Source organism: Geotrypetes seraphini, chromosome 2 (genome assembly GCF_902459505.1).
Source record: "Geotrypetes seraphini chromosome 2, aGeoSer1.1, whole genome shotgun sequence".
Taxonomy (NCBI): domain Eukaryota; kingdom Metazoa; phylum Chordata; class Amphibia; order Gymnophiona; family Dermophiidae; genus Geotrypetes; species Geotrypetes seraphini.
The window spans coordinates 522734979-522758357 of NC_047085.1; the positions used below are offsets into that span (position 1 = coordinate 522734979).

Consider the following 23379-nt stretch of genomic DNA (forward strand, 5'->3'; position numbering starts at 1 on the left):
AGATCTGTTGGAATAAGTGGTATCCGCGGGATAAATACGGTTTCACCTTGTCCCTTTCCGGTTAAGATAGTCGCTTCAATTACATTGGCCAGTAACCTCTTTACACAAAGCCTTGTGCCATTGCAAAGGGAACCTGTGTTCCTAGTTCAGCATATGTGAGTACTCATGTAATGTAATAACATTATGAACTGGGGTGCATGAAGGAAACAGTTACAAACACAGTGAGAACATATAAACTCTATATGTATGGTGTCCGTGGTAGAATAGAAATGATGTCCCTAGTGGTTATTGTGTCATAGAAAGTGTTTTATAGTTGGAATTACTGTGAGAATGGCAGCTTTTTACATTTTTTCCATTGACATGAATGGGTGAAATCTGATTTTCTGTTTGTAGCTCCGCCCATGTGTGCAGGTGGGCCGCGAGACCCCCAGAACATATCATCCCAGGTAGTGAGGGATCTGCATACCAAGTTTCCTTCAAATCGGTCAAGCCGTTTTTGCATGATCGCGGCACATACACACACACACACATACATACATACATACCTCCAATTTTATATATATAGATATTGCTGAAGGACTGTCGGGTAAGATTAGCCTCTTTGCAGATGATACCAAAATCTGCAATAGATACCCCAGATGATGTGAATAACATGAAGAAACACCTGGTGAAGCTTGAAGAATGGTCTGAAATTTGGCAGCTAAAATTTAATGTTATGAAATACAAGGTCATGCATTTGGGCTGCAAAAAACCCGAATGAATGGTACAGTTTAGGGGTGAAGAAATTATCTAATCTAATTTTCCATTTGTGAGTCGCAAAAACCTATACAAGCTCAAGGCGACAGATCAAAGAGGACATGGGGAAGTAGAGGGGACATGGAGAAGCAAGGGGAGGGGCCTAGAAGTATACAGAAGCTGAAAGAGTTAAATTTCAAAGAGGTGGGTCTTTAGGATTTTCCTCATTCCAGGTTTTTACACCCAGATAAGTTAGCATAGAGTGGAAAATTTGCTTGTAGTGGAGGTATTTTGTGGATGGCAGGTTTAGTTGGATTCTGTTAAGGATTCTTCTTGATGTCAACCAAACAGTGGAGAATAGTTGGATGAGAGGGGCTGCTGAGTTTCCGTACAGAATCTGGTGTAGGATACATGAGGTTTTGACAATTATTCGGGATGATATTGGGAGCCAGAGTAGTTACCTGATGAAGGTTGTGATTGAATCATATTTCTATAATTTATAGATTAGTCTAACGGCTGTGTTCTGGATCAGCTACTGTTTGTGGATAAGAGTGGTGTTGATGCCAAGATAGGCGGAGTTTTAATAGTCCAGTTGAGGTAAGACCATCATCTGAACGATCAGAGTAAAGAGCAGGACTTGGGTGTGATTGTAGGTGATGATCTTAAGGTGGCCAAACAGGTTGAAAAGATGATGACGAAAGCTAGAAGGATGCTAGGTTGCATAGGGAGAGGTATGGCCAGTAGGAAAAAGGAGGAATTGATGCCCTTGTATAAGACTTTGGTGAGAGCTCATTTAGAATATTGTGTACAATTCTGGAGGCCACACCTTCAAAAAGATATAAAAAGGATGGAGTTGGTCCAGAGGAAGGCTACTAAAATGGTGTGTGGTCTTCATCATAAGGCGTATAGGATCAGACTTAAAGATCTCACTCTGTATACTTTGGAGGAAAGACGGGAGAGGGGAGATGTGATAGAGATGTTTAATCCAATAAATTCCTTAGCTTTATATATCGGGTCTTTCCCAAAAGGGACTTAATCCGATTCACAAAGTTAACCCAAAAGGGTAAGAGAAAATAATTAAATACCTACTTTGTGTAAATGCACATGAGGCAAGTCTCTTTCATTTGAAAGGAATCTCTGGAATGAGAGGGCATAGGATAAAGCGGTGATAGACTCAGGGGTAATCTAAGAAAAAACGTTTTTACAGAAAGGGTGGTAGATGGGTGGAACAGTCTCTCGGAAGAAGTGGTAGAGACAGACATTTTGTCTGAATTCAAGGTGTGCAATAGGCACGTGGCATCTCTTAAAGAGAGGAAGATGTAATTGTTACTGTGGATGGGCAGACTAGATGGGCCATATGGCCTTTATCTGCCATCATGTTTTATCTGCCATCATGTTTCCTCAGTAAGATAAGACCTCTTTTGTGGTAACAGAAGTGAACTCTTTCCAGTATTTTGATCTCACTCCTGTCTGGGTTATCTGGTGTACTGTCAATGTTCACTTTTCAGTAAAGCATTTATCACACTAAGAATATGAAAAATGGTTTCACTTCAGTGTGAATTTTCTGATGTGTTTTGAAGTTACTCATCTGAGTAAAGCTTTTACCACACTCCATACATGTAAATGGTTTCTCTCCAGTGTGAATTCTTTGGTGTGCTGCGAGTGTTGTCTGATCACGAAAGCATTTACCACACTCAGTACATGTAAATGATTTCACTCCAGTGTGAATTCTTTGGTGTGCTGCGAGTGTTGTCTGATCACGAAAGCATTTACCACACTCCATACATGTAAATGAATTCACTCCAGTGTGAATTCTTTGGTGTGCTGCGAGTGTTGTCTGATCACGAAAGCATTTACCACACTCAGTACATGTAAATGATTTCACTCCAGTGTGAATTCTTTGGTGTGCTGTGAGAGTTGTCTGATCACGAAAGCATTTACCACACTCCATACATGTAAATGAATTCACTCCAGTGTGAATTCTTTGGTGTGCTGCGAGTGTTGTCTGATCACGAAAGCATTTACCACACTCAGTACATGTAAATGATTTCACTCCAGTGTGAATTCTTTGGTGTGCTGCGAGTGTTGTCTGATCACGAAAGCATTTACCACACTCCATACATGTAAATGAATTCACTCCAGTGTGAATTCTTTGGTGTGCTGCGAGTGTTGTCTGATCACGAAAGCATTTACCACACTCAGTACATGTAAATGATTTCACTCCAGTGTGAATTCTTTGGTGTGCTGCGAGTGTTGTCTGATCACGAAAGCATTTACCACACTCCATACATGTAAATGAATTCACTCCAGTGTGAATTCTTTGGTGTGCTGCGAGTGTTGTCTGATCACGAAAGCAATTACCACACTCAGTACATGTAAATGATTTCACTCCAGTGTGAATTCTTTGGTGTGCTGCGAGTGTTGTCTGATCACGAAAGCATTTACCACACTCAGTACATGTAAATGATTTCACTCCAGTGTGAATTCTTTGGTGTGCTGCGAGTGTTGTCTGATCACGAAAGCATTTACCACAGTCCATACATGTAAATTGTTTCTCTCCAGTGTGAATTCTTTGGTGTGCTGCGAGTGTTGTCTGATCACGAAAGCATTTACCACACTCCGTACATGTAACTGGTTTCTCTCCAGTGTGAATTCTTTGGTGTGCTGCGAGTGTTGTCTGATCACAAAAGCATTTACCACACTGCGTACATGTAAATGATTTCACTCCAGTGTGAATTCTTTGGTGTGCTGCGAGTGTTGTCTGATCACAAAAGCATTTACCACACTGCGTACATGTAAATGGTTTCTCTCCAGTGTGAATTCTTTGGTGTGCTGCGAGTGTTGTCTGATCACGAAAGCATTTACCACACTCAGTACATGTAAATGATTTCACTCCAGTGTGAATTCTTTGGTGTGCTGCGAGTGTTGTCTGATCACGAAAGCTATTACCACAATCTGTACATGTACATCGTTTCACTTCAGTGTGAATACTTTGGTGTGCTGCGAGTGTTGTCTGATCACGAAAGCATTGACCACACTCCGTATATGTAACTGGTTTCTCTCCAGTGTGAATACTTTGGTGTGCTGCGAATGTTGTCTGATCACGAAAGCTTTTACCACACTCCGTACATATAAATAAATTCACACCAGTGTGAATTCTTTGGTGTGTTGCGAGTGTTGTCTGATCACGAAAGCTTTTACCACACTCCGTACATATAAATGAATTCACACCAGTGTGAATTCTTTGGTGTGTTGCGAGTGTTGTCTGATCACGAAAGCTATTACCACAATCTGTACATGTACATCGTTTCACTTCAGTTTGAATACTTTGGTGTGCTGCGAATGTTGTCTGATCACGAAAGCTTTTACCACACTCCGTACATATAAATGAATTCACACCAGTGTGAATTCTTTGGTGTGTTGCGAGTGTTGTCTGATCACGAAAGCTTTTACCACACTCCGTACATATAAATGAATTCACACCAGTGTGAATTCTTTGGTGTGTTGCGAGTGTTGTCTGATCACGAAAGCTATTACCACAATCTGTACATGTACATCGTTTCACTTCAGTGTGAATACTTTGGTGTGCTGCGAATGTTGTCTGATCACGAAAGCTTTTACCACACTCCGTACATATAAATGAATTCACACCAGTGTGAATTCTTTGGTGTGTTGCGAGTGTTGTCTGATCACGAAAGCATTTACCACACTCCGTACATGTAACTGGTTTCTCTCCAGTGTGAATTCTTTGGTGTGCTGTGAGTTTTGTCTGATCACGAAAGCATTGATCACACTCCGTACATTTAACTAGTTTCTCTCCAGTGTGAATTATTTGGTGTGCTGCGAGTGTTGTCTGATCACAAAAGCTCTTACCACAATCTGTACATGTACATAGTTTCACTCCAGTGTGAATACTTTGGTGTGCTGCGAGTGTTGTCTGATCACGAAAGCATTTACCACAGTCCGTACATATAAATGAATTCACACCAGTGTGAATTCTTTGGTGTGTTGCGAGTGTTGTCTGATCACGAAAGCTATTACCACAATCTGTACATGTACATCGTTTCACTTCAGTGTGAATACTTTGGTGTGCTGCGAATGTTGTCTGATCACGAAAGCTTTTACCACACTCCGTACATATAAATGAATTCACACCAGTGTGAATTCTTTGGTGTGTTGCGAGTGTTGTCTGATCACGAAAGCATTTACCACACTCCGTACATGTAACTGGTTTCTCTCCAGTGTGAATTCTTTGGTGTGCTGTGAGTTTTGTCTGATCACGAAAGCATTGATCACACTCCGTACATTTAACTAGTTTCTCTCCAGTGTGAATTATTTGGTGTGCTGCGAGTGTTGTCTGATCACAAAAGGTCTTATCACAATCCGTACATGGTTTCAGTCCAGTGTGAATATTTTGGTGTGCTGCGAGTGTTGTCTGATCGCGAAAGCATTTACCACACTCCGTACATGTAAATGGTTTCACTCCAGTGTGAATACTTTGGTGTGCTGCGAGTGTTGTCTGATCACGAAAGCATTTACCACAGTCCGTACATGTAAATGGTTTCTCTCCAGTGTGAATTCTTTGGTGTGCTGCGAGTGTTGTCTGATCACGAAAGCATTGACCACACTCCGTACATGTGAATGGTTTCTCTCCAGTGTGAATTCTTTGGTGTGCTGCGAGTGTTGTCTGATTACGAAAGCTTTTACCACACTCTGTACATATAAATGGTTTCTCTCCAGTGTGAATTCTCTGGTGTGCTATGAGTGTTCGCTTATCACAAAAGCTTTTACCACACTCAGTACATGTAAATGGTTTAACTCCACTGTGAATTCTTTTGTGTCTTCTCAGTGTTTTCTTATCATGAAAACTTTTACCACACTCAGTACATGTAAATGGTTTCACTCCAGTGTGGATTCTATGGTGTATTGTGAGTTCGCTCTTATAAAGAAAGCTTTTACTACACTCAGTACATTTAAATGGCTTCACACCTGTATGGATTGTCAGGTGAATTTGGAGTTGTGACTTAGTTCTGAAGCTTTTACCACACTCAGAACAGGAAAATGGCTTCACTTCTGTGTGAATTTTCTGGTGTATTGTGAGTGCGCTCTTATAAGGAAAGCTTTTACCACACTCAGTACATGTAAATGGTTTAACTCCACTGTGAATTCTTTTGTGTCTTCTCAGTGTTTTCTTATCATGAAAACTTTTACCACACTCAGTACATATAAATGGTTTTACTCCAGTGTGAATTCTCTTGTGTCTTCTCAGTGTTGCATTATTATGAAAGCTTTTGCCACACTCAGTACATGTAAATTGTTTCACTCCGGTGTGAATTCTCTGGTGTACTGTGAGTGCGCTCTTATAACGAAATGTTTTACCACACTCAGAACATGAAAATGGTTTGACGCCTGTGTGAATTCTCTGGTGTATTGTAAGTGCGCTCTTACAACGAAATTTTTTACCACACTCAGAACATGAAAATGGCTTCACACCTGTGTGAATTCTCTGGTGTATTGTGAGTTCACTCTTATAAAGAAAGCTTTTACTACACTCAGTACATTTAAATGGCTTCACACCTGTATGGATTGTCAGGTGAATTTGGAGTTGTGACTTAGTTCTGAAGCTTTTACCACACTCAGAACAGGAAAATGGCTTCACTTCTGTGTGAATTTTCTGGTGTATTGTGAGTGCGCTCTTATAAGGAAAGCTTTTACCACACTCAGTACATGTAAATTGTTTCACTCCAGTGTGGATTCTATGGTGTGTTGTAAGTTTTGCTTTATCAGTAAAGCTTTTACCACACTCAGTACATGTAAATGTCTTCACTCCTGTATGGATTCTCTGGTGTATTATGAGTTTTGCTTTCACAGTAAAGCTTTTACCACACTCAGAACATGTAAATCGTTTCACTGCAGTGTGAATTCTTTTGTGTCTTCTCAGTGTTTTCTTATCATGAAAACTTTTACCACACTCAGTACATGTAAATGGTTTCACTCCAGTGTGGATTCTATGGTGTATTGTGAGTTCGCTCTTATAAAGAAAGCTTTTACCACACTCAGTACATGTAAATGGCTTCACACCTGTACGGATTATCAGGTGAATTTGGAGTTGTGACTTAGTTCTGAAGCTTTTACCACACTCAGAACAGGAAAATGGCTTCACTCCTGTGTGAATTCTCTGGTGTATTGTGAGTGCGCTCTTATAAGGAAAGTTTTTACCACACTCAGTACATGTAAATGGCTTTGTTCCTCCAGGGATTTTGTGGTTTCTTTTCCAAGAAGTGCTTTTACTACTGACAGCACAAGTATATAATCTCCCATTTTTCTCAATTTCCTGATATTCGGTGATATTTTCCACCCTCCAAAATATTTCTTCAGATTTAGTAGAAGTGGCTGATTCCTCACCAGTTTCAGCCTTTGTATGATCTGTGAATGGTTCCCCATGACTGAAGCTTTTATCACATTCAGTATTTAAAACTGATCTTTCTCCTGGATGAAATTTGTTTTTTCTTGTGAAATTCTTATCCTGGTTTATATTTTTATTACAACCAGGATATGAAGATGTTCTCTTGTCTGTATTGTTTTTCTGGTATTTTGTAATGCTTCGTGTATTGATACGGTTTTCCCCATATTCGATACTTGTACACATTCTAGTTCCTTTATTATTTTTCCTGTGTTGCATTTGCTCTTTCTTGCTGTTGAAACTTTTACCACACTCAGTACATGTAAATGACTTTGTTCCTCCAAGGATTTTCTCCACCATTCTGTGGTTTCCTTTCCAAGAAGTGCTTTTACCACTGACAGCACAAGTATATAATCTCCCATTTTTCTCAATTTCCTGATATTCTGGGATATTTGCCATCCTGCAAATTATTTCTTCAGATTTAGTAGAAGTGGCTGATTCCTCACCAGTTTCAGTCTTTTTATGATCTGTAAATGCTTCCCCTTGACTGAAGCTTTTCTCACATTCGGTATTTAAAAATGATCTCTCTCCCGGGTGAAATTTTGTTTTTCTTGTGAAGCTCTCGTCCTGGTTTATATTTTTTTTACAACCAAGATTTGATGGTATTCTTTTGTCAGTATTGGTTTTCTGGTATTTTATAATGTTTCCTGTATTGATAACGTTTTCCCCATCTTTGATACTTGTACACATTCTAGTTCCGTTATTATTTTTCCTGTGTTGCATTTGCTCTTTCTTGCTATTGAAACTTTTCCCACAGTCAGAACATGTAAAATGTGTCTCTTTTAAGCAGGTTTTCTGTTCTCCCTTTTGACTGGAGGTTTTCCCACAGTCCGTACATGTAGATGATCTCTCTTCAGTATCAGATCTTTGATGTGGTTTCAGAATTGAACGATCACTGAGGAATATCTCACATACATCACAGGAACATCTTTGATCTCTGATCTGGTCCGTCTGGTCTTCCTCTGTCTGTGTGATCTTGAGCGGAGCTGACTCTCCTGGTGAATATTTTTTATTTTGATTTTTTTCCTTCTCTCCCCAGTTCTCTTTCTCTCCTTCTGATAACATCTTTACTCCTTCAGACTTCTCACTGAGGTTCCAGAGATTATTTTTAGGTTCATCTTTTCCTAAATTCAAAAATAGCATTGTATATTATTGTAGGAGTAAAACCTTTGAACAAGTTCAGTAATACAAAACCCCTTTGTAAATTTACCACCCACTCACTGCTCAGAAAATAACATTTCCAAGTTGATCAGTACCAGAGATGCAAATAAGAGTGTGTGATCATATTCAAGTCAATATTTAAAAGTGCTTTTTTGGTCTTTCCACATAGGTATAAAAAAATCCATGCTAAGCCTGGGCCAATCTCCATCAAGTCCAGCATCCTGTGTCCAACCTGGCCCCTCCGGTCACAAATGCCAGGCAGATCCATAGAGTAGATCCAGTTCCTGGCTCTCCTAAGTCTACCTGACTAAAAATCTTTTTATGGACTTTTCCTCCAGAAACTTATTCTAACCTTTTTTGAACCCCTCTATATATATTTTTTCTTTTTATTTATCAAATTTTTCATACAATTAAAGAACAGTAAAGGATAAAGATATACATCAAAAGGGAAAAAGAAAATATATCATAAGTATGTAATATAAATCTTTCTAGCCCACATTAATTTGGGGGAGCCACCATAAGATCAAATATAATTAAAGGAAATAAGATATCAATCTTGAGAAAAGATTCAACTATAATTATAAATAAAAATCCAACTAAGAAAACAGAAATCTTCCCCCAAGTTATATCATTCTAGTTTTTCGCTTCTTATTCTCAGATTCCTTTTAAAGATCAGTGAATAACTAGTTTACTTTGGGGTCCTTTTATCAAGCTTTGGTAGGGATTTAAGACGCAATGGGGGTTAGCGCGTGATGAAATCTCCGACACGCTAACCCCACTAGTGCGGCTTGATAAAAGGACCCCTTTATCTTTCTCTTGTTCACGAAAACTTAACAATTGCTGAGCTGTTTGGGGGTCCCAAAAAGTAAATTCCTTCTCTTGTATTTTGATTATACACTTACAAGGAAATTTTAGGAAAAAAACTAGCGGCCTGAGCTAAAACCCTAAGTTTTAAGGGAAGAAATTCCTTCCTTCGCATTTGGGTAGCTCTAGCCACATCTGGGAATATCAATAGAGTATCACCACAGAATTTTGTTGTTTTGATTTTGAAATATAATTTCAGGAGTAAATTTTTATCTAATTCATCAAAAGAGTAGCCCTAGTTTTAATGACATCTTGGGAATCTTCCAGGAAGTGAGTTAAATCGAACTCAGCAGAAACTAAAAGTTTCCCTGATCTGATTTTACTTTTTTTTTTTCTGTGGTATATAATAACAATTTTGTATAGAAAAGTTTCTTTTCTTTTTTTTTTTATAATTCTTTATTCATTTTTTCATCTTACAACAAGTGAATTAAACATAATATAAACAATTTCCACATATCACTTGTATTTACAATCAAATATTCTTATATGATAAATTAAATACCCCCCTTTTTATTAGAAATTTTATGCAGAAATTGTCTGTCCAATCTCAATACTCCAAATATCCCTAAGTCCAGTGTTCTTTTTTTTATTTAAAAATCCATATAATAATTTATACCATTTTGCGGCTTGGTGTCCCAAAAAATCCGCCTGAAAGCAGAGGACCTGCAAGCTATATTGAGTGTTAAGACCCTTCCATTCAGGGAACCCTACCTGAATAGCCTGCTTCAATTGCAACCATTTAAAATATTGTGTTTTATTTAAGCCAAATTTATGTTGCAATTGTGAAAAACTAAGCAGTGATCCTTCTGAAATGACATCATTCAATGTCCGTATACCTGCAATTATCCACTTTTTCCAGACGATCTTAAATCTGCCAATCTTGATCCTGGAGTTTACCCAAATGGATTGATTTAATGATTTTGCAATTGGATCTGGTGACAAATTACTAATATACCTTAAGGTCTTCCAAGTATCAAGTAAAATTCTAGTATCTTTGTATTTCCTAGGCAATTTTATACTAATTACATGCTCTAAATGTAATGGGAACAGGAGCTGCCATTCTAAATATAACCAATCAGGTACATTCTCCATGAGATCTGGGAGGATCCAATACATACCCTGTCTTAGAATATAGGCTTGATGGTACCTATAAAAATTTGGAAAATGTACCCCTCCCTCCACAATTGGTCTTTGTAATGATGCTAAAGCAATTCTGGGTCTTTTCCCAAACCAAACAAATTTTGTAAGAACATTGTTTAACTTTTTATAAAATGTCCCCTGAAAAAATATTGGTATCATACTCATTTGATAACAAACCACAGGCAATATCATCATTTTAATTGTTTGAACTCTTCCCCACCAAGAGAGATGTAAAGGATTCCATTGCTCACACATTTCTGTTATCTTTCTCAATAAAAGTTTTTCATTTTCTTTCACTGTGTCCTCAATTGTATTTTTGATAATAATACCTAAGTATTTTAAACCTTCATCTTTCCATATAAATGAATATGAATCAAATAATCCTTTGGTACAATGAACATTAATTGGAAGAACTTCAGATTTACTCCAATTTTATATCCAGAAAATTTTCCAAACTTCTCTAGAAGATTAAGTAAACATGGAACAGTATTCCCCGGTTCTCTTAAATATAATAAAATATCATCTGCATATGCAGAAAGTTTAAATTCCCAGTTAGAGTATGGGATTCCCTTTATCCCCTTAGTTTGATTAATTGCAATTAATAAGGGTTCCAGAACAACATCAAAAAGTAAGGGGGACAAAGGACATCCTTGTCTAACTCCCCTACGCAAGTTAAATCTATCCGATAAATTATTATTGATATATAATCTTGCACCAGGAGAGCTATACGTCTGAATCATTTTAATAAAACCGGGGCCTATACCAAACCATTCTAAAGCTCGATACATAAAGCTCCATTCCACCCTATCAAATGCTTTTTCTGCATCTAAAGACACTAGAAAAGCTGGATCATTAATATTTTTTGCTAAATTTAAAGAGTGAAATGCTAATCTAGTATTATTTGAGGAATGCCTTTTAGCAATAAATCCTGTTTGGTGGACATCAATAATAAAAGGAAGAGCTTTTGCCAATCTTGATGCTAATACTTTAGCAACCAATTTACCATCTACATTTAATAAAGAGATAGGCCTGTAATTTGAAACCAAAGTAGGATCCCTGTTTGGTTTTGGCAAGACAATAATTCCAGAATCAGCCATAGTACCTGATATATTCCCATTATTCTTTTGGTACTGATATAAATTTAATAGATATGGTAAAATAATATTTTGAAATGATTTATAAAATTCAACAGTATATCCATCGCCACCTGGAGCGGATCCAACTCTAAGAGACTTCAATGCTGATTCTACTTCTTTTAAAGATATAGGATCTTCTAAACTTCTTTTTATATGATCCGGAACATTTGGTCCATTAAATGAATTTAAAAAATCTAACCCATCTTGTTCTTTATTTTCATAAGATTCAGAAGAATATAAACCTTTATAAAAATCAAGAAACTGTATTAAAATATCCTTAGTGTTAGTGTGTGTATTGCCTTGTGTATCTTTAATTGCAATAATCTTAGATTTCCTTTTTTTTTTTTTGCTTTAAGAAAATTTGCTAATAATCTTCCAGCCTTGTTTGAATTACCATAATACTGAACTTGCCGAGAGAACATATCTTTCCTCACAAATTGAGAAGAAATCTCATTATACTTAGCTTTTGCTTTTAATAATTTTTGTAATATATTATGTTCCCATTTCTCAATTAATTTATTTTCTAATACTTTAATTTCTTTTTCCAAATCAACAAATTGTTTTAAGTTGTTTTTTAATAAATGCTGAATATGAAATAATATTTCCTCTCATTGTTGCTTTAAAAGCATCTCATAAAATCTCAACATTTATATTATCTGAATTATTAATTTGAAAAAATTCATTCATCTTTAATTTAAGATCTTCCAGAAAGTTCGAATCCGCAAGTAAAGCATTATCAAATCTCCAAATTGATTTAGAATATACAAATCATCATTCTGAAAGTCAATCCACACACCAGCATGGTCCGATATTACAATAGGATCAATAACTGCTTTTATTACATGCTGTGCTATATTATTATTCCCCTAAGGTGATATTGTAAGTCACCCTTAATACCTTGTAACTAAGTGTTATTCAATCAACTTTTATTGGCCCTCAGAGATGTCACCCAGGGATCAACACGATCATATCCCTCGGCTTTACACACCCAATCGTCATCGGGTCAAAACCCACTCTAACTGATTTTAATATCGCCCATCCGGAGTCAATTATACTCGGAGATTTTAACATCCACTTCAACTGTCCTAACCACTATAATACTTCTGAACTCTTAACCTTGATAGCTGATCTATCTCTATCTCCTCTTATTCATACGCCCACTCACACAGCAGGAAATACTCTTGATATGATTCTCTGCCCAACTACCATGACTCATTTTTTTCATACTTTCAATTTCATCTCGGTACCATGGTCAGATCACTCACTAATTATATGGCAATCAAATTTCCCAATCCTTTCAGATTCCATTAAACACACGAGCAATTCCACATTCTCCCGCAATTTAAATAACATCACCCTATCCGCTATTCAATCTTCTTTCTCTCTAAACCTTAAAGATTTCTCCTCCCTCCCTATTACTGACCAAATTTCTAATTGGGAAACAGCCACGAAAACCCTCTTAGATACTTTAGCTCCTTCCAATGATAATCATAACAAAAATTTTCCCAATACTACCTTAAGAAAACACCAACCTTGGTTCAATGAAAATCTGATCCTCCTCCGACGACAAGTTCGGACAGCCGAAACCAAATGGCGCAAAACTCGCTCCAATATACATCTCCTCTCATTTAAAGAAAAAGCTGCTCACTATAAAAAGATCATTCAAAAAACTAAAAAAGATTACTACTCTAAACTCATTTCTACAACTAGTAATTCATCTACTCTTTTTAGTATTGCCCAATCCCTTTCTAAGTATTCTAAAAAAAAACTTCCACCTCCAACGTCAGACAAACCAACTGCTGTTGAACTCTCTCTATTCTTTGACAACAAAGTCAATTCAATTCGTACTCACCTTGGATCTTCCCCTCCTACTTTTAAGATCCCTCACAACACAGATTCAACCTTTCTACCTCTCAGTTCCCTTGCAAACTTCAAAATACCTACACTAACACAACTTTCCACTATTCTACAATCCTTAAACTTATCTAACAACATTACTGAAAGTTTCCCCCCTCATCTTATAAAAAAATTTTTCTCTTTCTTTGGACCATATCTTAGGGAAATGATTTCCAAATCCTTTTCTGATTGTTCCGTTCCTGCAGTTTGGAAATCAGCTCTAGTTATTCCAAAGCTGAAACAATATAACACAGACCCTTCTCTACCTAACAACTATCGTCCCATCGCTAACTTGCCTTTCATTTCCAAACTAACTGAAAAGGTGATTCACTCTCAATTATCAGACTTTTTTGATCAAACACATGCGTTACATCCTTATCAAACAGGCTTTCGTACTTCACATTCTACAGAATTATCATTATTAGGTCTCATCTCTTCAATACACTATTTTCATGATCATTTAAAATCGGTAATATTAATCTCACTGGACCTATCTGCAGCTTTTGACACCATTGACCATTCTTTACTCTTATCCAGACTATCAGACTGTAACATCACAGGTTCTGCTCTCAACTGGTTCGTTGCTTATTTTCACCAACGCAACTTCAAAGTCCATATAAATAACCAAACTTCCCCATCAGTAACACAAACCTTTGGAGTTCCACAGGGTTCTATTTTATCCCCACTTCTATTCAACCTTTTTCTATCCCCTCTTCTTTCTCTAGCACAATCACTAGGATTCTCAATCTTCGCCTATGCTGACGATATCCAGTTGCTTTACCCTATCAATACCACTAACTCTTCGGACATTAATGATCTTAACTCCAAACTAGACACCTTAAGTGATTGGTTGTTCTCTAACAAACTTTCACTTAATATTACTAAATCTTGCGGCTTATTTATTCCTATCAAAAAATCTGAAATACTACCTGGTCCTATCTACATCAAATCCACACCTTTACACATGGACACGAAAATAAAACTACTTGGCGTTACACTTGACCAAGATCTCTCCTATCATGATCATATTAATACAGTAGTAAAAACATGCTTTTTTAAACTTCGTATTATTCGTTCACTTATCTCCATTTTAAATACTGACTCGATTAAGATCCTTATTCATTCTCTAGTTATATCTCATTTAGATTACTGCAACTCACTATTAAATGGACTACCTCAAAAAGAACTACGCCGTTTGCAGATTATACAAAACACCGCCATTAAACTCATCTACAAAATAGGTAAATTCGAACACGTTACTCCGCTTCTTAAGGAGGCTCATTGGCTCCCAGTCACACACCGTATAACCTATAAAATTCTACTACTCTCCTTCAAAATTAAATCCTCTCACCTGCCTCTATTCTTAGATAAATTGTTAATCCCTCAAAGCTCTCCCCGTGCTCTGCGATCTACAGACCAAAAACTCCTTTTCATCCCCTCCCTAAAAGAATCATACTATACTAGAAAGACTAATTTTGCCGTAACAGCACCTACGCTATGGAACTCTCTCCCTCAATTCTTACGGGATGAAACCCATTTAGCCAAATTCAAAACTAATCTTAAAACTTTTCTATTTCAAGATGCCTTTAATAAATCCTAATCTCTTTTAACCACTTACTTATTACCTTTATACCAAAAGTCCTACTTCTTGCTACCAAAAGTCCTACTTCTTGCTTTTCTCATTTCAATTTTTCTTGAGGATACCACTCATACCAAGCACCCTTGTCCTTATGTTCATTCCTCCCCTCTATCCCATTTCTTTTTATCTTATGTAACTTTTTCCCTCCTTCTTCTTTTAACCCCACAGTCACGTCTGTCTGTATATGTCTAATATGTTTTACCAATATATTTCTACACCCCTATAACTAGTTTTTACTCTTATTTTAAAAAAAATTTATTTTTATTGTTAACCGGTCAGATATTTATTTTATGATCGGGATATCAAAAACCAATAAACTTGAAACTTGAAACTTGTTGTAAATCCTAGTGATTGTGACATGGTGATAAGTGGGGATAGGAAGATGTTGAATAGGAGAGGAGAGAGTATTGATCCTTGTGGAACTCCGAAAGATGAGGAGAAGATTTCAGAACAGGATTCATTGAATTTAACTCTAGAGAGACGATCCGATAAAAAGGAAGTTAGCCATTGTAAGACTTGGCCCTCTATCCCTAGTGATTGCAGACGATTGAGAAGAATTTCATGATCTATGGTGTCGAAGGCTGCGGATAGGTCTAGAGAAAAGAGAGCTACAGATTTGTGATGGTCAAGAAAGTAGTGAATGTTTGTAACGAGACCAATCATAGAATATTCGGTGTTGTGATATTTACGAAAACCTGTTTGGTTTGGATGTAACGCGTTAGAGGATTCAATGAAATCAGATAGTTGTTCGAAAACTAGTTTTTCCGTCAGTTTCATTAGGAATGGAAGATTTGAGATGGGGCGGTAATTAGATGAATCATCTTGACTGGACTTAAAGTTTTTTAATATTGGTATTACAGTAGAAATTTTCCAAGCAGAAGGAACGGTAGCAGAGGATAAACATTTTTGAATGAGAGATAGAATAAAAGGACCAAAATAATAGAAATATTTTTTTATATAGAATGGCGGAATAATTTCTGTAGGAGAACCTTTTTTTTTTTTTTTTTTGTCAAGGTTTGTTTATTGAAAAAATTTTTCAAGATACAAAATATGGATGCAAATATCAAAACATAATGAATGAGAGGTACAATTAAACAATGAAGTGAGCAAATGCATATTTAGATGATTATAAAAAATATCATCAGGAATTACTTTATAACAAAACAGTATTGTACCTTATATCTTATATTAACATCCAGAAAGAGTGGTGGTGGTAAGCATGAATCAAAGTAAAATAACAAAAACGTCAAACATCAATGTAGTCTGAATAAGAAAATCAGCTTCTATGAAACAATACGTATAAATATGATATAAATAGTTATGATAGAAATGAGAAATGAGAGAAATTAAATAAAAAGCATAACTATATGGAAGCAAGGAAGTCAAGATTGATTGGGGCGCAAATATAGATATAATGAGTTCCATTTGGATTGGGAATGGAGAAACTTGTTAGAGGCCTTAGCTAAGTAAATTTCAGACCGGTAAGTAAGGCAAACCAAGTTCCACCATTGAGAGTATGAGGCTTTAGATAAGTCTTTCCATGAAGACAGGAGAACTTTAAGAGCTAGGGAGAGTAAGAGATCCATCAGGAAATAATCTGGTTCAGGTATTATGTCAATGAATAAGAAAGACTTCAGAAGAAGCATTTGATATGTCAAGGGAATGTTTATATGAAATATAGAGCAGACTGTATCCCATACTAAGGTCCAGAAAGAGCTAATGGAGGAGCAGGAGAAGAGAAGATGCTTTAAAGTACCATCAGATAAATTGCATGTCCAACAATTCCTGGAGAAGGAGGGATTAATACGGTGAGATCTTATGGGGGTCCAAGTGGCTCTATGTAGTAAGAAGAATGATTGTTGAAGAATGGAGGCGGAGCGAGAAGTGTGAAAGGTGGATTTAAATATGTAAGTCCATGCCTCCTCAGGAATTGAAATATCTAGGTCAGATTCCCAAGCAGATTGAAGGGAGGACAATGGGAATGACATGAGAGATTTTAGATGTTTATAGAAATGAGAGGCTGTATGCCCCAGCGCTAAAAATTGTTTGGAAAGGGTAACTAAAGAAGGGATAGGCGAGAGTACTACTAAATCAAGTCTGGCCTTTCTTACTGAAGATTTTAATTGCAGCCATCGGTAAAAATTTGTTTCTTTGATTGCAAAATCAGTCATAAGCTCATGGAAGGTAAGGAAATTCCCGTTCTTATGGCAAATGGATCCTATATCCCATATACCTTGGTTATACCAGAAAGGCCAGGAAATAGATTGACCATCAATTTTGATGTATTTATTAAACCAAATGGGGCAATAGGCAGACTTGTTCCATGGTGTTTCTAATTGCTGATCTAGGTCAGTAAGGACTTTATACGTGGCCCACATGATGGGATTTTTGAACAGCTGAGGAGGGTTAGTTGTACCCATCAATCTAAAAAGGGGGAAAGGGAGCGCTAGAGAAGATTCCAGTCGTAACCAGTTGGGTATGTCTAAGAAAGAAGAGGAGGAAATCCATTCAGCTCCTTGACGAAGAAGGAATGCTTGATGGTAATATTTGAGGTCAGGAAAATTAACACCACCTAAATGAGATGGAGCTTTCAATTTTTGAATTGAGATTCTATGAGGTTTATCATTCCAAAGGAAGTGGGAAAGTGTGGATTCCATCTGTTTGTAGAAGGAAGGAGGAAACATAAGGGGAAACATATTACATATGTATGTAATCTTGGGGACCACCATCATTTTAATAGTATCCAATCTACCCCACCAGGATAAGTGAAGCGGAGACCATGCTGATAGAGTGGTTTTGATCTGAGCAATGAGTTTAGAGGAGATTAATTGTGTGGTGGATTTCAGATCCCTATCAAATGTTAGGCCCAGATACTTAATTCCCGAAGTAATCCACGTGAGTGGTTGTGAAGGAATATGAAAAGGAACACAGGAGTCATTTAGAGGCATAAGTTCAGTTTTGTCCCAGTTAATTTTGTAACCTGAGAGAGTGGAGAAGGAATTAATCAGTTGAATTAACGCAGGTAAAGAGGTCTCCGGGTCTGAAAGATACAGCAAGACGTCGTCGGCGTAGGCCGATATCTTAAATTCTATGTTGGCAATGGTAATACCCTTAATATCTGGTGAACTTCTAATAGCCGTTAGCATAGGTTCAAGAGCGAGGTTGAACAATAGTGGGGAAATGGGGCATCCCTGCCGGGTGCCTCTACAGAGTGTAAATGGTGGTGTAGTGTCATCATTTACTATGATTCTAGCAGTAGGAGAGTTGTACAAGAGAGATATCATTTGTATGAAGGGTTTTGGGAAGCCAAATTTTGAAAGTACAGCAAATAAGTAAGGCCATTCCACCCTGTCGAAGGCCTTTTCCGCATCGAGGGAGACTAATGCTGATGAACCGGTGCTCGACAGAGTGGAGTGAAGTACATGACATAAAAGTCTGGTATTGTCAGCTCCATATCTACCCTTCAAAAAACCAACTTGATCTCTATGTATAAGATTTGAAATAACATTTTCCATTCTAAATACTAATATTTTAGCATACAGTTTGTAATCCAGATTCAATAATGATATAGGACGGTAATTCTTAACAAGTTGATGGTCTCTGTTTGGTTTTGGTATAACAACAATATTTGCTTCCAGGAAACGGTACATTTGAGATGAGTTTGCCAGGAGACTTTGGAAATAAGAGAGAAGGTGAGGTGTCAAGAGAGGAGCGAATGATTTGTAAAATTCTGCTGTGAGACCGTCTGGTCCAGGGGATTTAGCATTTGGTAGTGAAGAGATGGCTCGGATGATTTCCTCAGGAGAAATTGGTTGGGAGAGAGACTCCTGTTGAGAATCAGTAAGGGAAGGTAGATCCAGTGAATGAAGGAATTTTTGAATAGTTTCTGCCGACGAGGTAGATTCAGAGGTGTATAGGTCATCGTAGAAGGAACGGAAATCTTCTAATATGTCTTTGGTAGTCGTGTGCAGTTGTCCGTTGCTCGATTTGATATGTGTGATGTGCTGTTTGGAGCGGCGTCCCTTGAGGTAGGTGGCCAGTAAATGGCCCGCTTTGTTGGAAGAAGCATAGTAGGTGGCTGAACGACGGAAAATCGTGGCTGAAGCAAGGGAACTAAAAATTTCATTATATTGGAATTTGAGTTGTTGTAGTTGTTTGTAAAGAAGAGGATCATGATGGTCGTAGAGGAGAGTCTCATAGGAATGTATATCAATTTCCAATTGATGTAAAGTGGATTTTCTTTTCTTCAGTTGATGGGCAGAGTAACTGATGGTTTCACCTCGGAGCCACGCTTTATACGTTTCCCAGATGATGGAAAATTCCATATCATCAGAGATATTTGTGTCGAAAAAGGCAGTTGATTCCTTATTAATATGGGAGAGGAAGGATTCATCTTGGAGCAAAAAGTTGTTCAATTTCCAGTGTCTAGATTTGGGCAAGGAGGACCAGTTAAAAGTACAGGAGACCGCTGCATGATCTGAGATAGTAATGTCATGGATTTGTGATGAAGTTACGAGATTAACCAGATCTTTGGATCCCAGGATGTAATCAATCCTAGAAAATGATTGATGCGGTGCTGAATAGAAAGTGAAGTCTTTGTCAGTGGGATGAAAAATTCTCCATATGTCTGTCCAGCCATAGGAATCCATCAATTTGATAACTTCAGCTCGAACTCTGAGTTTGGCCGGGCGGCAAGTGGACGATCTGTCTATGAATGGATCTAGCGGGAAGTTGAAGTCTCCAGCAACAATGGTGTCTGATGTGAGAGAAGAAGAACATACAGTTCGAAAGTGATGGAAGAAGGTAGGATCATCTGCATTCGGGGCGTAGATGTTAAGTATCTTCAGGGGTTTCCCTGATATAGAACCCTCGATCAGAGACCATCGTCCACTGGGGTCAAAAAGATGGGTGGAGAGTTGGAAGTTTAAAGATTTTTTCATCAGGGTGATAACCCCATTTTTCTTATTTAGGGCAGGTGCTGCAAAGCAATGTTGGACCCAACCGCCTGAAAGTTTTTGAGCTTCTTCCCCACTAAGGTGAGTCTCTTGAAGAAGGCATATATCAGCATTAAGGTGCTTTAGATAGTGTAAAATTTTTTTCCTTTTGATGGGACTGTTGATGCCCTTGACATTGAGAGTTATCAGATGAATGTCAGGCATTTGGAAAAAGAGATTGGATCCTCAGGATAGTTGAAATAGTGTACCAATATTGGTGAAAGAAGAGATATTGGACGGCTTCCATGAAAAGGATGGTGATGATGAAGAATTGAGGAAGAAAATAAATAAAAATAATGATTCATACTTGACCTGTAACCAGACAATGAACAAACAAGGAACCAGAGTTGGGATCCCATGCTGTCAAGAGGATCTCAGCCTCTTCCTCCCAAGAGCCCGGAATTTTTAACAAGAAGGTGAACACAGCCCCAGGGAGCGTATAAAAGATGGTATAGTCAGTCAGATAGATTCAGGTCATGGCACCAACAGTGTCATCCAGAAATTGTTGCAGATCAGTGGGTTCATCAAAGTTTTTAGTAATATTGTGGTACGTCACTCGCATTCTGGCCGGATAAAATAAACCATACTGCGCTCCAATATTTTTTAACTGAGGACGCATAGCAAGGAATGCTTTCCTTTTTTGTGCCGTGGTTTTGGAGACATCAGGAACGAATAACAATCTTTTGCCTTCTGTAGAGAGAGCAGGAGATGATTTAGCTGCTTGTAAGATTTGTATAGCCTGTGGATAACGCAGGAGTTTCATAACTATAGGTCTCGGAGGTTTGGATGGAATTGGAGGGCCTGAGGGGACCCTGTGTGCCCTTTCAATTTCCAGATCAGGTTGAAACTTGAGCTTCAGTGTGGATGGTATGAATGAATGTAGAAATTTCAGCATGTCTGACCCCTCAGAAGATTCAGGGAGCCCAATGAGACGCACATTGCTCCTTCTCATTCTATTAGAAATGTCTTCCAGGTCTTTTTGCAAAGTAGCAACTTTCATCAGATCACGCCGGATTTCTTTGTACTGAGAGTCATGTGCGTCGAGGCGCTCCTCCGTGAGATCAATGCGAGCATTCTGCTGCTTTAGCTGAGTCATGATGTTGCTCATCTCGCTTTTGATGTCGGCTGTGGCAGCGAGGTTTTCCTGCATTAGATCTCTCAGGATATGTAGATCCTGAGAGATAGAGGTGGCGTTTTCGGCTGCGGATGCTTGAGAGGCCTTCGCTGGGGAGGACGGCTCGTGCTTCGTCCGCTTAGGGGCTGGATGTGCGGCCGCCGAGCTCGTGGACGGCGCAGCGTCGGTTCTAGTGGGTTTGGATGACATTCCGATTGCGGGAGATAATACTTTCTGACCTGCGGGTTTCCTCTCCGGGGCCGAAATTGTAAATTTGGAGCCGGGCTGCAACGGAGGAAGCGTGCTAAGCGGCCATCTTGAGCGTAGGCACGTGACGCCCCCGGAGAACCTTTTAAGTTGATTGATTTAAGGTGTCTTTCAATGTCATTTATAGTTGGAATTTTGAAGTTTGTGCATTTGGCTGTCGGAATAGAGTTATTTGTAGATAAGTTTTCGAAAACCGGAGAGATTAATGTGTTGGTCGAGAGTGTTTGTCTTATTATTGATATTTTTTGGCAAAAGTAGTCAGCTAGTTCTTGAGCTGTTAGTATTGATGTTTGATTTGACATGTTTTTATTTTTTTCTGGGTTAACTGATTTTAAAATATTAAAAAGGACGGAAGTATTTTTTGCCTTTTGGATTTTGTTATTATAGAAAGATTTTTTGGCCTGGGTAATTTCATGTTTATAGTAGAGAGAAGTGTCTTTAAATTTTTGAAGGTTGGTGAAGGATTTTGAAGAACGCCATTTCCTTTCTGCAGCACGAAGTTGAGTCTTGATTATATAATAATAATAATAATAATAATAACTTTATTTTTCTATACCGCCATAGTCAGGTGACTTCTAGGCGGTTCACAATGTAAGAAGGCTGGACATTCAGCGAATAACAAGGTCACAATACAATAAGTCAACATACAATACAAGACAAAACAATACAATACAGTACGATACAATACAATGAGTGTATACAACACAGTACAATATAATACAACGAGTCTAAATATACTACAATACAATAAGTCTAAAGACAACACCATACATAAGTCTAATACAGTATTGTACAATGAGTCTAAATATAATACAATAGTGAAGAGGGGAAAGTTACAGATTGGGGTTCAATGGGTGATGAGTAACTGAGTATTTCTTTAGAACTTCCATTTGAATTGGAGTACTATGGATAGCGAATATCTGAGTACATGAGGGGCATCTTGAGAAAGAAAGAAAGGCGTTTAGAGGGAGGGGAGTCCTAGTGCGGGAGGGGACGATTTTAGTCCGTGAATTTTTCGAATAGGGCGGTTTTGATTGATTTGCGGAATGCACTGTAAGACAGGTTGGGTTCGTTTATGTAGTTTTTCAGCCAGACTTGCTGTCTGTTCGCTTGGAACTTAAAGGTTCTATCCAGGAATGATTTGTATCTGCAGCCCGTAATCTTTGGGTATGCAAATATGTTTTTGTTTCTGGTCGTTCGTGTGGGGTTGTGTAGGATGAAGTGAGTTTGTAGGTATGAAGGTGCTAGTCCCCAGACTTGCTTGAAACAGGTGCAAGCAAATTTGAATAGTATTCGCGCTTCTATTGGAAGCCAGTGCAGTTTTTTATAGTAGGGGCTGATGTGGTCGTTTTTTCTTAGTCCGAAGATTAGTCGAACGGCGGTATTTTGTATTAATCTCAGTTTTTTTATTGTTTTTTGTGGGATGCCCAAGTAGATGATGTTGCAGTAGTCAAGAATGGATAGGATCAGTGCCTGTACCAGCAACCTGAATGATGTTGGGTCAAAGTATTTTTTTATGGTCCTTAGTTTCCATAGCGTGTAAAAACATTTTTTCACTAGTGAGTTTGTGTGGTCGGTCATAGTTAGGTGTGTGTCTAGGGTGATACCAAGTATTTTTATATTATTAGAAATTGGGTATTCGTGATTGTTTATTTTTATCGATGTTCTCGTAATTTTGTCATTAGGACTAGCCAGAAAGACTTTTGTTTTTTCTGCGTTTAATTTTAGTTTGAAATTGGTGGTCCATTTATCGATTTCGGTCATTACGTTTGAGAGATTGTCTACAATTTCTTTTGTGATGTCATTTAAGGGGATTAGGATGGATATGTCGTCTGCGTAAATGTAGTGTATTAAGTTTAGTTTTTGTAGGAGGTGGCCTAAGGAGGCGATATAGATGTTGAAGAGTGTGGGCGATAGGGGGGAACCTTGAGGCACGCCTGATGGGTTTTTCCATGGTTTGGAATAATTTC

At 37.9% G+C, this 23379-nt stretch overlaps 2 protein-coding genes across 5 annotated transcripts in view; one reads left to right on the top strand and one right to left on the bottom strand.

Annotated features, from left to right (window-relative positions):
- The window catches only part of LOC117354717 (zinc finger protein 850-like), a 948741-nt gene that overhangs the window by 646686 nt on the left and 278676 nt on the right, over positions 1-23379 (top strand). The gene's annotated exons all lie outside the window — the stretch shown is intronic.
- The window catches only part of LOC117354715 (zinc finger protein 850-like), a 55964-nt gene continuing 34219 nt past the window's right edge, over positions 1635-23379 (bottom strand). The window contains exons 3-4 of one of the 2 annotated variants that reach the window (XM_033932616.1): positions 7944-8322; positions 1635-7439 (exon numbers count right to left, since the gene is read on the bottom strand). In XM_033932616.1, coding sequence (XP_033788507.1) covers positions 2255-7439; positions 7944-8322 — 5564 coding nt within the window. In that variant the 3' untranslated portion in view covers positions 1635-2254. Of the gene's footprint in view, positions 8323-23379 lie in introns of both variants that reach the window. The other variant, XM_033932614.1, reaches the window with a different exon arrangement.